Below are 14,319 nucleotides of genomic sequence, written 5' to 3'. Positions count from 1 at the left end.
AACAAGGAAGAGGGGATCAACTTATCATTCTCATTTCATTCAGAATTCAATCTACCATCTTTGTGTGGAGAGGTTGAAACTAGCGAATTGTCCTCTCCTCTTCCTAATGTAACTTGGTGAAAAGTGTTTGAAGGGTAATCAATAGTGAAACTCTCATCTCTCTTTGAGGGAAAGGGTAGTTTTCCTCTTGATTTATCATTCACCATTTTTCCACCATTACAAGTACATCAAGATAAATGTAATTAGATGTTTACAATTAGAGAATGTTTAATATCAGCTACATTAATGACCTTTGTAAAATACACATTATCATAGGTTTTACTATTATTTGGTGTCTTGTTAAATGAAATAGATGTATTTTCTATAATTGATCAAGAGAACTTATTTCACTGCCATTGCATGTATCATCCTATACATTCACACCATTAATGAATAGACTAAATCTTATTATTCCTACATTTGACGTGGCTTGTTGTATCTTATCATATTTATTTCAAAAATCTTTAATGTTGAACAACTAAAATTTATATGGATTATTTACTATGAAATAAAAAAAAAAACTTATCTAATTATAACTAATACTTACAACAAAAGATGTTAAGAAAGAAATGCATAAGATTATTAACAATATTTAATTGATTATCATTCATCATATTATATATTCTCAACAAGCCATGAGATTGGTTGGCTAGCTAGGGATGCGTCTATTCTGGCTCCAAAAAGACAGTACAGATTGACCAACACGCGTGTTAGTCGTGCGTTTTACACCGTCGATTTTGCAATTAATGGCTGCGATTGACTAACCTGTCACTAACATGTTGTACGAAAGGTCTATTTTAGAGCTAGAATAGCCACGTCCGCTAGCTAGACCCTTTGCAATTAAATACAACCCCAAACAAAATCCAACAAGTAGAATTTAGAAAATCACGAAACTGTCATTTCGAACAACAAATGGAATAAAAAGGAAAAAAATATTTATTTCAGAATGAGGTATCTAAATTTATGGTCGTGACTCGTGAGTCTCTTCCTTTACATTGTTGAGTATCAATAAAAGCTTTCTATTATTATAAAAATAAATTAGAAAGACGACCAAAGCAAAATCTAGCGTGTCCATTGTCGAGTATCTCACCCGAAAAATTATATAGTTTACATTTCAAAGAAAAATAACAAGCAAGAACCTTCTCCAATTTAACATTTATTAAAAAATTCCAAATCTATGCAAATCGAATCCTTCGAATTAAACGAATATTTATTTGTGGGCGAAGGGCTTTCGATTCGGGTCAAAATGGCAAACGGTATTGGAATGGTTGACCTAAAACAAATTCAATTTCGCTCTTATAATCTGGCTTTTTTTTAATATTTTAAATCTAAGAAAATCACATATGAAAAATTTTAGGTGCAAACAGCTGGCCGTATTGCGGTCAACGCACATGTTATTTTATGTGGGCTTTTTTTAATGAATTGACCGTTATTTATAATTACCGATCGGTGCACATGTTGAATATGTCAATCAAATTAAACAATTCACATATTCTTAATCAAGTCAGGTTGTTAAATTTTTAAAAATGTCATATGATCATATAATGTGAATGGTTTTTATTTATTTCAAGCTTATTTTTGTGTTCTAAATATATTAAATTGGGAAAGCCCTGAATCTTCACATAAGGGTAATGTCAACGAGTAACAAAAACCAAGGGCTCATGAGAGGTGAGGGTCCAAGACAGAAGCTTACTACCAAAAAGGAACAAAACCCAACAGGCTTCAAGCATCACTAACAAAACCTAGTAAATAGAACAACTAGACCCAATAGACCAAAAAACAAAACATGACACTCCCCCACTGAAAGCATTAACCAGTGGCTTACTCGGTGGGGGAAAACACTAGCTTCCTATCCAGACACATTTCTTTGCCTTTTTATGAAAAGGAGAGCTTTCTATTCGAACCTTTCTGGAAGGAGATGGCTAAGTTATCCAACATGGCCTTCACCTTAGACATAAAAGCTTCTAGCCCCGTTATAGTGGAGGACTCCAAATGGCACCTCTTCTTAGCATACCTCCTTGCAATTTCATCTTGTATAGCTTGTAGAGCAGTAGAATTCTTCTCGGTCATCTCCATTTTCTATGCAAACATATTCTCCATCTTCCTCTTCATGGAGTCTCGATTGTCATACAAGGCCTCCACCACATCTACCAAATCCTTAGTGTTATTACCATGGTTAACTTTCTCACTAAGCTCATTCACAGACTTTTACAACCCTTCCCACTTATCAACCATAGAAGCAAATATACCCACTACCATCCAAGCCCCCTATTCTTTGTCATTCGTATCTCAACTCGAGGCTTTGGCTTTCACTTAAGCAACAGCTTCAAGTCTGTTGATTTTCTTTTTTACCACCTCAAATTATCCCATAAGCCAACAAATTATAGGTTTATTCTTATTGAACCCCTCGTAGAGTTCAATCACTTTGGCTGCAAAGATGGTAAATTCCTCCTTAATTAGAGCACTACGAGGAGAAGAATTAAGGAATTCAAGAAGGATGAGGGGAGGGAGGCATAGACACATTGCTCACCGAGTTATTAAGGGTCCAATTAGAAACTAGCGTACAACACAAAAAAAGGCAGAGACCACTAAATAAGAGCTTTCATGAGCTCAACATTCTTTTGAATCATAATATTGTTAATCTCTTCGACCTCCTCCATAATAAATCTCAAGCTACCTTTTTCCTATTTTTTGCTTCTAGTCCTAGTACAGGGCCCCGTGGAAGTTTGCATTTCATCTTATTTCTTGTCCACATTGGTTGTTGAAGATGGATCTAAACTAGCAAGTTGGGTTTTCTATATTGCAATTTTTTTGTTGACCCTTTTGAGGCCTTCCACACTGCTAAGCATAACTTCTTTACCAATCTCCAACGTTCCCCTAAGTTTGCCCATTAAATCCTCTATGCCTTTTTCAAGGCGCGTAATCCTAGACTCCTGCTTTGTTTTCCTAATCTTGATTTCCTCGGTTATTTTTTGAGTCAACTTCATAATCTTATCAGTTTTATCAGGCTCTGGGTTCTCAGTAAAATGTTAATGATGTCCTTGATTCCCTATTTCAGGAGGTCAATTTCACTGATAACCCAAAGGAAAAATTTCTCCTGGTTGGAAGTCAAGTTAACCAGGAGCCTATCAATGTCCATCTCATCCTTTTTACACTCCTTCAGGTCCACAATTAGGGGAATATCCTGTTGGCCATTTGGAGGAATTGATTATGTGTTTCAGTGATGTTTTGTCATTGATATCAACACTAGTTGTTTGGATGCTTTACCGACACCCTTCTAGTCCCGATAGGTTTCTAGTTGGTTTGGATCCAACATAATCCAGTAGGCTCCAGTATGGCTTTGTTATGGAATTGGCTTATTCATGATACTCATGTTCATATTCAGTAAGTTGGTTTTGGTCTAGTGATTGAATGTTATCTTGCTTGTTTGGAAGCTTGGCTTGTTGTTCCAACGAGGGTTTCACCGGTAGATCTTTTGATGAAGATCTTTGATGATATACATAAGTGGTGTTGGTGCAACTTTTGGTGGAGTTTCAGGATGCTGATGGTGATCATGTTCCAGATTTAGCGGATTGGGATCATTTCTTTAGTGTGTGTGGACCTAAATTGGGTCCCGATATATCTAGGTTATGGTCCGGCTTAATGTAACGTGTGGATTGATCCTCTTGATGTGTTACCGGGATGTCTTACATGTTGGATATTATTTGTTTGGTCTAAGGCCAACATGTTCTATAATTATGTAATTGGTTTATTGTTTGGTGGTCGACTTGATTGTTTATGGTCAAGGGTTTGTATATATATATATATATGTAAGACCTCACTGTAGATCATATATGTGGGTTATGGGTTTATGAGATGTTCTGTGTGAATAATATAATAATCATTCAGGCAGAGGATTTGGTCGATCATTGGATATCAAATTGGGTTTATGTAAGAGGATTTAGTCCTCTGGTATTGAGCTTAACCTTAACTATACTCAGGCATAGGAGATGCTATCTTTACAGTTCATTCCTTCTTTTGGATTTTAGTCTGGATTTCTATGTAGTCAGTGAGACTCCTTTTGTGATGAGAAGTGCACTCTAGGTTGCTGGCCTTCCTGCAAGTACAAACCCCTCAATTGTAATCACATACTTACTGCAGAAGTATTATCTGACTATGGGTAGGCTTCCCACTGTGGTTTTCCCCTTTACTGGGTTTTCCACGTATAAATCTTGGTGTCATGTGGATGGTATTTATTCTGTGATTATTATTATGCTTAATTGGTTTAACTGTTATTCTGGTGTTTGGTTTAAGCATTCTGGTAGTAATGTTTTGGGTTCCGGTATTAAAGTTTTAATTGCTAAATGTTATGGTAATCTGGGACAATTGATTCACCCCCCCCCCTCTCAGTTGTCTTCCGGTTATTTGAACTATCTAACATATCCAATTTAATTTCTTCACCCCTTTTAGTTTGGGTCTCCACTATTTTCCCTATTTTCTACTTTTTAATATTCTGAGGGCCCAAATTCTAGGAATGGGGAATCGGGGATTTCAACTTTTTTGCTACCCATCTAGGTGAACTTTTTCTTTTTCTACTGCTATTAGTTTTGGGAGTGGGCTTCTGAGGGGGACACTCATCTTCTGAGCACCTATAATCTGAATCATCTAACACATGGACGTCATTCCAATCCATGGCCATTCCACGGGCTCCTTCTCATCAAATTATGTATCTGAGACCACATGCATATCTTGGCTATCTAAGGGTTTAGGTTTTGTCAAGACAAGGGAAGGTTTAACCTCATGCACTTTATCATACTCCATGATGAGGAGGATTAACCCCTCGTGCAAGACAAGATTTTCATTATTTTAACATGATTTTTAATGTCATGCTCAAGAGAAGAAACAAGATAAAATGGCAACGAAATCTTGTTATCATGCCTAAAGTGATTTAAGATCATAAATTGGTAGGAAAATATGCTTGCATAGCAGCCATTGAGGGTTATGTATCTCATGATAAATTTTGCCATGTCTGTCAAGAGCATCATAAGATATTTTTATTGTTTGATATAGAATATCCTGAAATGTTATTATTTTATTTTGTTTAATTGATATTTTTTTTTTATTAGGTTCAAAAATATAAGTATGTTGTTTTCTAATAAAATTACGTATTAAAATATGGAAGAAAATAAAAATATTTGTTTGAGAAAATAATTTAATGATATGGATAATTGTGTAATTAATGGAAGGTCAATTCGAGACAAGAAAATATTGAAAAACCAATCATAAAAATTAGACACAAATATCAAGAAATAAAATTGGTTTTTATTTTATCATCTGGTACGAATGACAAAGTAGACATGTAGATTTGACCAAATGGGAATATAACTATTTGACCAAAATAAATGGATCACTTTTTATTGTCACAAAAAATGTGTAGAGATTGGATTGATAATGCTTTTATTCATCTTGGGTGTAGAATAATTCATTTGTAAATTTCCATATGTCATAATGGTATGTGCTTAACCTATTGATTGCATTGGGATACGAGATAACAAATTATGACTTCCATAATTCATAAATGAGAAATTTATGAGTCCCTATAAATAATTATTGTATATTAGATTGGTCTCATTGTAATTAGAGTACTAATATTAGCTATTGAAATTTATCTATAAGAGTTAATGAATAGTAGTTATGTGTATCACATTACAAGTTCTATTCTTTCTAAAGAATTTTCAAGATTGCACCCTTGAAGTATCTTATTAGTATCAAGTATATGCATCTTATTTCCTATAATATTCTTCCCCTATACAAGTAAATTTATTACAAGTTGTATGAGATTATTATCTTAAAACCTAAAGAATAAGAAAGAAGGTAGATTAATTCAATTTAGAGGCACATTAAGATACGGGTAGAAAAATAATTAGAGTTACTTAAATGAGATATTTGGATAGAAAGCCAAGGCAATGACAAAAAATTAAAAGAGATAGTTGAGATTGAAGGACAATAGGGAATCTATGTGAAATGAAACATGAATAATGTCAAATATGAATTTTAACAAGTCAATGTTGGTTGGGAGTTGTGGAGCAGGGATGATCAACCATTAAAGCACAAACAATAGAGTAATTTCCTTACATGGTGTAGAGAGAAAATTTTGAAAGAAAAACCCCCTCTTCAATGAGAAGCTTCACTCTTTTGTTTTTATTAGAGAAAATAAAACCTCTCATTGACTTGGAAGTTATATCTGACATATGGATGAGAATTATATTTATAGTTTTTCAGCTTGGAACATCATATTTACATCAATTCTCTATAGTTGGATGAGAATCCATACACATTTAAGAATGAAAGCATATTTGGGAAGTATGGAGTTTCCATCCCTTATAATAAGTGGATATTGTTAACTATGTTCACCATTGTGTGAACTAATCCTAATCTTGAACCAAGATAACATATTTTAGTGCCTGCATCAAAAATATTTCCAACATAATTCTTAGGGATTAAGAAACAAGCCCTTCTTTGTTGAGGCTATTTCTTTAAGGGTCATATAAATCCAATTTAAAGAATGCTACAATTATTAGAAGGGAGATATTGTTGGGCCAACAAGGTAATTCAATAATATTGAAATGAATCTAGAAAGTGCTACTTTTGGAAATTTGAATGTTATACTATAATTTTTACTAAGGTCATACAAAAGGCCCTCCAGTTAGCTCTTTTAGTTATGGGTGGTTTTTGTTTGTTCCCATCAAGCATATATTTATAAATAAGCCTTAAGGTGAAGCTATGTTTAATACGACCAAGTTGTTGATAAAATGAGAACTTTAGCTCTCCATCTAGTGAACATTAAAAAGGGCACACCCACCTAACTAAGAATTGGAGGATTTTAGATGATATCTTATATTTGATATTGGAAGAGTGGGTGATTAATTTTGTAACATCATTTTGAATTATATATTCAATGATCAAAGATTATAGAATTCAACTTCAAAATACAGTATGTCAATTTTGATAAACTTGTGTGAATGAGTTATTTTAGCATGCATTACATTTTTATAATTGTTGAGGTTATTTTCTTAATATTTACATTTCATTGAGGAATTGTTCAAATATTTAGGGTGCAAAGTGTATTCTTTTAGTATTTTTTTTAGAAAAGCAAAGAATGCATATAATTTTATATAATATAAAAATAATAAGATTTGCATAAGAAATAAGATTAAAAGTAGCAACCAGGACATATTACTACCCCAAGCATAGAGCAAAGCTCAATCGGTACTGAATGACCAGAGATATAGATGACAACCTACTCACCCCTACCATAGAAAAAGCCTAAGAAAACCCCCAGTGAGCCAGATTCAAACCAAAAACAGATTATCCTTAAATAGATATTCAACCCACCATTTGAGACTAAGAGGATAGACATGCTCAACCTTGAGTTGTTTGAACAACCTACTATCATTTTGGTATTAGATCTATGAGTGATAGGGTGATTGTGGAGTGAGTAAAATGCCACCAAGAAGGAAGTGCTAGAGGAGGTCATGATGAAGGAGTTCTAGAGATGTTGTAGAACCTGGTAGCAAGGATGGATACAATGGAGCAGGCACACCAAAGAGGAATAGAAGTGGATGATGTTAGTGAAGTTAACGAAGAAGAAGAACCCTAGGTTATTGATGATATTTTGGGAGAACTAGAAAGTATTGAAGAAAGATTGCCTAAAACTAGTTGCGGGTGTTGGAGCCAAACCAAAGGTTCCTACTTATTTTGGAAGACTTAACAAGGAAGAACATATTGATTGGACCAATAATCTTGACAAATATTTTGAGTATGTAGGAGTTGTAGAAGAAAGGAAAGTTAAGTTTGTGTGTACAAGGCTCAAAGGTCACACTGCTATGTAGCGGGATTATGTTAAATCTAAAAGACAGAAGAAGAATAAGGAGAAGATCACTTCTTGGGATAGAATGGTTGCTAAGTTGAAGGCTAAGTTCCTTCCAAGGGAGTATCAAACCAGTCTTTTCAAAAGATAACAGAATCTCAAGAAAAAATATATGTCAGTAAAAGAATATACGTAAGAGTTTTTGCAAGTTAGTGATTCAATCAGGCCATGGTGACGAATATTTGGAGAAGGCAGCAAACTGCAAAGTATTTAAATGGGTTCATATTTAGTTTTCAGGGTGAATTGAATCTAGTTTCCTGTAGAACTCTTGAAGAAGCGTCTTTGTTTGCCATAAAGGCAAAGGAGAAGCTTGCAAGAAAGAAAAACTAGCAAGGAAGGAAGTGAATTGGGGGAAAGAGAGGAAAAGAGGGGTAATGTCAACAGTGCAACTGACAGTGGTTAAAACCCTCAAATCAAATCTATTTAAGAAGCAGATTGTTTTGGTGGAGGACGATCGGGCTTGTCGAGGAGCAAGTCGAATCTAGCTACAATAAGAAAGTTGAGCCCTGTTTAAAGGAGGCGCCATCATTGATAAACTAAAAGAAGCATACTAAATGCTAAAGTCGTGTATTAACAAACACCGGAAGAACAACATAAAACAGAGAAATGAAAAAGAAATGAAAAATTGTATATTATTTTTCAAAATGTACAATAAATAGACTTCTTGTTCAAATATCTTCCCCAAAAGTTAACGGATTTGAAGTGTTATGAGCTCAAACGACTACAAATGGCCTTGCATTTATATAGAACTCATTGCTCCGTCTTTTTCAGAGACAGTCGGCACAGCCCTAAAAATCTTCTGTAGTTTGTGAATTGTTTCACGTCCGACAGCTGCACGGGCTTCAATATGAAGTCTTCTGCGCCTTCGTCCACACATCTGCTTAGTTACAAAATGAATAATTAGTACCAAAACATTTCAACATTTGAACTTCGTTTTTAATAATTTTATGGTGTAATTAATTACCTCCTAATCCGGGAAGGCACATTCTCAGACGACATGATGACCACTGGAATCTCCTTCAGCTGAGGTGATTCCTGATATTCAAAATTATATATCTCAGATTTCATTTAATGTTTAAAAAACAAACGATACTGCATTGAAATCTTAAACATGCGCTAGAAATATTTCATTTTATGATTAAAAAACAAACCCAGAGGAGAGATTCAGAAAAAAATACCTTAATTCTCCTGAGCAACTCGTAGCCAGTCATTCCTGGCATGCTGTAGTCGGTGATTATCATATCCACCTTCAATTTCTGGATAAAAAAGAAGACATGACAAGATGTTTTATATTTCTTAATAAAGTAGAATGACAATCGTATGATTTTCTATCTTTTCACTAAGCAATACATTACAAAATAACCACAAATTTCAGTTGCTTACGTTTATTTGTACAGTATTGCTGTCATCTCCTAATCCCAGGAGTTCCAGAGCTCTTCTTCCACTGTCAACCGTGGTCACTGCAGTTAACAAGTAGCAATATAAAATACCCATATTATTTTTCAGAGATCGAACTAAGGAAACGTTATTCAAAATTCATAAATAAACTTATTATTTGTTTGTATGATAACAATATAAATTTGAAAATCCCACCTTTGCAAGAAGAGATCTTAAGCAGCTTCTCTATAAGCTTTCGATCTGTAACACTGTCATCCACAGCAAGAACATGAGGCTCAGATGTGTTATTATCCTTGCTAAAATCGTCAGAAGCTGAACATGAGGCTCCTTTTGAACCCATTTAAATTAAATGATCCAAATACGATTATATTCTGGTGCAAAAAAGGATTGTGCTTCAGAACACACGAATCATTCACTTCCAGCTAATACATGTCAATCTGAAATTTTGGTCAATAAATGTTTGCACTTGGGTTTTCATTAATGCAAAGTTAGAATTACATTTATGGGGACGTGAGGACTAAAGGGAGAAAAAAAAGGCATCCAGATGAATTGCTAGTGAAGAAGAAACTTCTTTCCATGAAAAGATCAAAAGAAGCATCTGCTTACAAGATTTGAAATCTGTCATCCTCCATCGCCATCAAATGCTTCAAACGACTACCCACTTAATGCCAAAAACAAAAAGATTCAATTTTGCAATTATAATATAATCTCTCAAAATCTTCTGGAAATCACAAACGAAACGCAAAACTGATCGGCCAGAAAAAAAAATATTCAAATTTGCTACCATAACGTAACCTGGAAAAGAAGATGATTGAGGTGGATATACGATAACAATCTATTTCCCCCTATTATGATCTACGATCAATTGATTTAACCTAAATCTCCTCACCTCTTTTTTATATTGTAAATTGCAATTTTTTAAGTGATGAACATATGCTATTTAATATAGTATTCAAAATTATTTGATGCAAATGATAGTTTATCTTGTAGTTAATGTTGATTGTTTTTTTTTCTTAATTATTTTAAATTTTTAATTATTGAAATTTATATTAAAATATGTTAAATTATTTTGATCACTAGAGTTTTAGTAAGTTTTTATGATTGTTATTTTTAATATATATGATTTGAATTTGGAAAATTAGATGATTAAATTGTGAGGAATTTAAGGATTTTAGATTTTTTTTTAAATATAGATCAATGTCAAGGTAAGTGCATGAAAATGGGGTGACAAAATTGGATATATACTTTCATGGGTAAATCAAGATACATACAGAACTTCAAAATGTGAGGAGAGATGAATAGTGGTTAGAGACTAGTTATTAAAATCCTAAGGTTTTTTAAAATGGTGGAGATTACAAGGATGAAATAGGGAAAGCATGCTTTTCCTAAATTTTGACTTTTATTAGGCAGTTTTAAATATATTGGAGTAAATAGCTAACATCATGCTATTTATGATGATTTTTTTTGGTATTTTTTAAAGTGGAACATCCTAAAAGATAGAAAATGAGCATTCTCCCTCCTAGTATTGAGAAAAATAAGAAAACAATAAAACATTTCAAAGTTATGTAATATGATGTATAAAATACAAAGATTCCTATTTCTACAAATTCAAATTAGGAGAGAAATTTATGTAGAAAAAAATGTATATGTTTATTATAAGAACTAAAGATACTAATATAATTTATTAGAGATCAAGAATTCAATATATTCATAGAATAAAAATATTATATGGTTAATTCAAAGCCAACATACACCATTACATGATAATCATTTTATAGAATTTTATCCCAAAATGCATTATTTTGTGTATATATTAATATATCTTGTCCGGCCATAGTTTAACTTGTTTTAAAAAGTCATCATCTTGTTTTCCTAAGTCTTTAGGGAATGATAAAGCAATGTAAGTTGTAAGTCATGTTTACAAAAGAAATAATTGGGGAATCTTTGGTACTAAGGTTAAAAAAATAAAAAAGATTAAAAAATTGCTTTCCCACTAAGTTCCCAAACCAAGGGAAAAGAAAATAAATATTTTAGTTTTTCTTCTCTTCTTCACTCATGTTGCATGAATTTTAGGGTTTTGTTATTTGGCATAGGAAGAAGCCCAAGTTTTTCTATCACTATGGCATTGAAAGAGTCCTCCATTTTTGGCATGAGACCAATAGTCAGTAGTTCTATTTGATATCCAGATTGAAGAGTTTTTTAAGGAGGTTCATGGCACATTGTCAATTTAGAGAGAAAAGCATGGTGTGTTACATGGGATGTATTTAAAATTTTAGGTGTTCATTTGAGTTTCATTCATGTGTCTAGGAATGCGATTTTTTTTCCCCAACTTCTACTAAGTATGCCTTATGTTGTCAACGTTCTAGATTTTATTGAGATATTCAAGTTCATATGAAGTTTGAAGATAAAAGTTTGTTTACAAACCTTGAACCTAAAGAGTTCTTGATATAGTTCAGAAGAGTTTCCTTTGAGATTTAATCTCTACTAAACAATATCAGAAATATCTTTAGAATATGACCATGAAAGTCTTGGTTACCATATAGTTTTGGAATAGCATATATCATGCTAGTATTGTCATTGTGACAATATCTAGCAATCTAAAAGTTTTAAATGTGGTTAGAAGTATTTTGAAAGATAAAGACCTGTAAGATCATCCCAAGACACATCATAGCCTTGTGTAGATAATATATTCTTGTTCATGTCATGAAAATAATATACTTGCATAATGTATTACTCATTAGATGAGTATTCAAATGTAAAGATAGACCATGATGGTAAAGAATAAGATGATAGTGTTGTTAGAATATGGTTTTATGAAATAAAGTCTTTTAATGGCAAGATATTAGTGGGTAAGAGAAATAAATGACAATCATTGCCACTATTTGCATTTGATAAACAAATAGGAATCTTTCACATCAATAGATAATGTATTAGCAAACTTGTCAAATAATTCCTTTTACTCTAAATACTTTTTGCCAATAGTTTATTCAGAGGTAAAAGAGTTGCTAAGATCCTAAGAGTCTATTAGTCACCTTGAAAGAAACTGAAGCATACATGGATAAGAATCAAATTAGGTAAAAAAAACATGACGATGGTCATGTGACTGAATCAAATGACAAGTAATATGAGATAATTCTCACTAGGTAGGATAACAATACTAAAATACCTAGAATTTGTAGTATCAAAATTTAAAAGACTAGTTAATGATGAAGTTGTAGGTGATCATTACAATGGTATGCTTCAATGATAGTGTTAATTTCATGACAATGAAGGTGACAATGATAACTTGTGAGAATAATGAATGAAAGAGAGGATGGATAATCTATATACTCAAGGACCTTTGCATTCAAATGTATTGGTGTGGCTATTGTTGTTAAAGGATAAACCTCTATTCACAATGATACAAGAAAATAATAGACAATGAAAAATATGATAGTCATATACCCTCAAACCATGGTGAAAAGCAGCATAAAAGTGAAAGAGAAGTGTGAGAGAGTAGAGGATAGTCTAAAAGATACATTTAAACTCAAAACATAAAGACAATTCTAAGATTGTCATGAATCAAAGGATAACCCACAATAGTTATCTTCACAAGGATATTTATATTAATAAGGACAACCATAAGTATTGAAAATTTGAATAAATTCATAAATATTATTGAAAGTGGCAATTTAGAAGCACACATATTCTCTCTTTGTTAGTCTCCTTGAGGAATTGTAGACTTAGTACTATCATAGTATAATTATTTATGTGCATAGTAAAGGCAGGGAATAGTCATGGAAGTACTATCATTGTAATTTCTTTAGGGAAAAAAGATCAATGAATGAAAGTCAGAGGTTCATGATATTCATATACAATGGCCAACCAAAGTTCCATACATACAAATATCTTAACAAGGAAAGGGATAGTAAGGGAATTCAATCGATAATCATAAAATTTATCTTAACACCAACCATTCAACTCCTATTTTTATTCCATTACTCATATACTTCCCTCTCCATAATTCTTACCCTACCTCTACCAGCCTGATCCCTATTCCTTATCATCATTTTTTTCTACCCATTCCCTTAATATGTACTTCCACATTCTACTCTACATACGCCACCCTTGTTGGTAATATTCCCCTAAAAGGAGCACGTGAACTATATAAAAAATGGTAGTTTAATAGACAACATGGAAAAATGATAGTGTGATAGTCCTATTCACAAGGGCACTATTAGACATGGATAAATATGGGACATAAAACAAATGGTCCTACATAAAATATAATTGAACTAGGTACATTAAGTAGGTAAATAGATTACAATATTCATGATGAGTACAAAAGGGATTAAAGAAAGGAGTACAAAAGTTTTCAAAAGGCAAAATATCATATTCAATTTGAGGATAAATGTACCTAATATTTTGCGGGCAAACAACAATCTGCAGTCTGCATAATTACAATTATGCGGAAGGAAATGTAGTGACCAGGAGCTAGAATGCCAACAACCATACCAGTTTTTTAATCATTTCAAATCCCAAATCTTAGCAGCGTAAGATAACAAGCCAAAATGCACTTATCAATCGGGTTTCTTAGCAGTGGAAGGTGAGGACTCAGAGGCTTCTGTCGTAATATCGGAGGTTCAGTTGTAGCAGTTAGTAAATTTCAGGGAAGCTTGGGCTTTTGTGCTTCTTGTCGATTCCTCCATCAATTTCAAATTTATGGTCTTGCTGGACAATTAAATAAATCTTTGTAACGGTAAGTGCAAATATCTATTTTATATTACAATCTTGTGATCGAAAATGGCCGATAGAAGGCATTTCATGGGTGGATGTGGGCTGGGAAGACCCGCCTCATGTTCTGCAATGGGTCTACACAAATGGGAGATGGAAGGACATGGCAATACAAGTAAACCGGAGCAGAAATAACAAGGTTTTTCAGCCAGTTTCAAAATACTTTCAAGGCTTCTTTTAGAATAGATGCAATGTGGGAT

The 14,319-nt window shown here is 33.1% G+C and overlaps 1 protein-coding gene across 1 annotated transcript; it reads right to left on the bottom strand.

The window, feature by feature from the left end:
- Window positions 1-2,812: 2,812 nt before the first annotated feature.
- Window positions 2,813-9,686, bottom strand: LOC131036256 (two-component response regulator ORR3-like). Its single transcript, XM_059222189.1, has 6 exons — window positions 9,542-9,686; window positions 9,332-9,408; window positions 9,127-9,204; window positions 8,913-8,983; window positions 8,761-8,825; window positions 2,813-2,898 (listed from the first exon to the last, which is right to left on the bottom strand). The coding sequence occupies exons 1-6, from the start codon at window positions 9,684-9,686 to the stop codon at window positions 2,813-2,815; spliced, it is 522 nt and encodes a 173-aa protein (XP_059078172.1).
- Window positions 9,687-14,319: the final 4,633 nt, after the last annotated feature.

This window comes from Cryptomeria japonica, chromosome 6, assembly GCF_030272615.1.
Source record: "Cryptomeria japonica chromosome 6, Sugi_1.0, whole genome shotgun sequence".
Lineage (NCBI taxonomy): Eukaryota > Viridiplantae > Streptophyta > Pinopsida > Cupressales > Cupressaceae > Cryptomeria > Cryptomeria japonica.
This window is presented reverse-complemented; position numbering and strand designations above follow the sequence as displayed.

Bases quoted from the DNA above. Each gene is read 5' to 3' on its own strand.
- LOC131036256 (XM_059222189.1), bottom strand. From the start codon at position 9,686: ATGGGTTCAAAAGGAGCCTCATGTTCAGCTTCTGACGATTTTAGCAAG. The intron at 9,409-9,541 runs GTGGGATTTTCA...TGTTAACTGCAG, and splicing joins TAAGATCTCTTCTTGCAAAG to TGACCACGGTTGACAGTGGA. The intron at 8,984-9,126 runs GTATTTTTTTCT...TTTGAATATCAG, and splicing joins AGTTGCTCAGGAGAATTAAG to GAATCACCTCAGCTGAAGGA.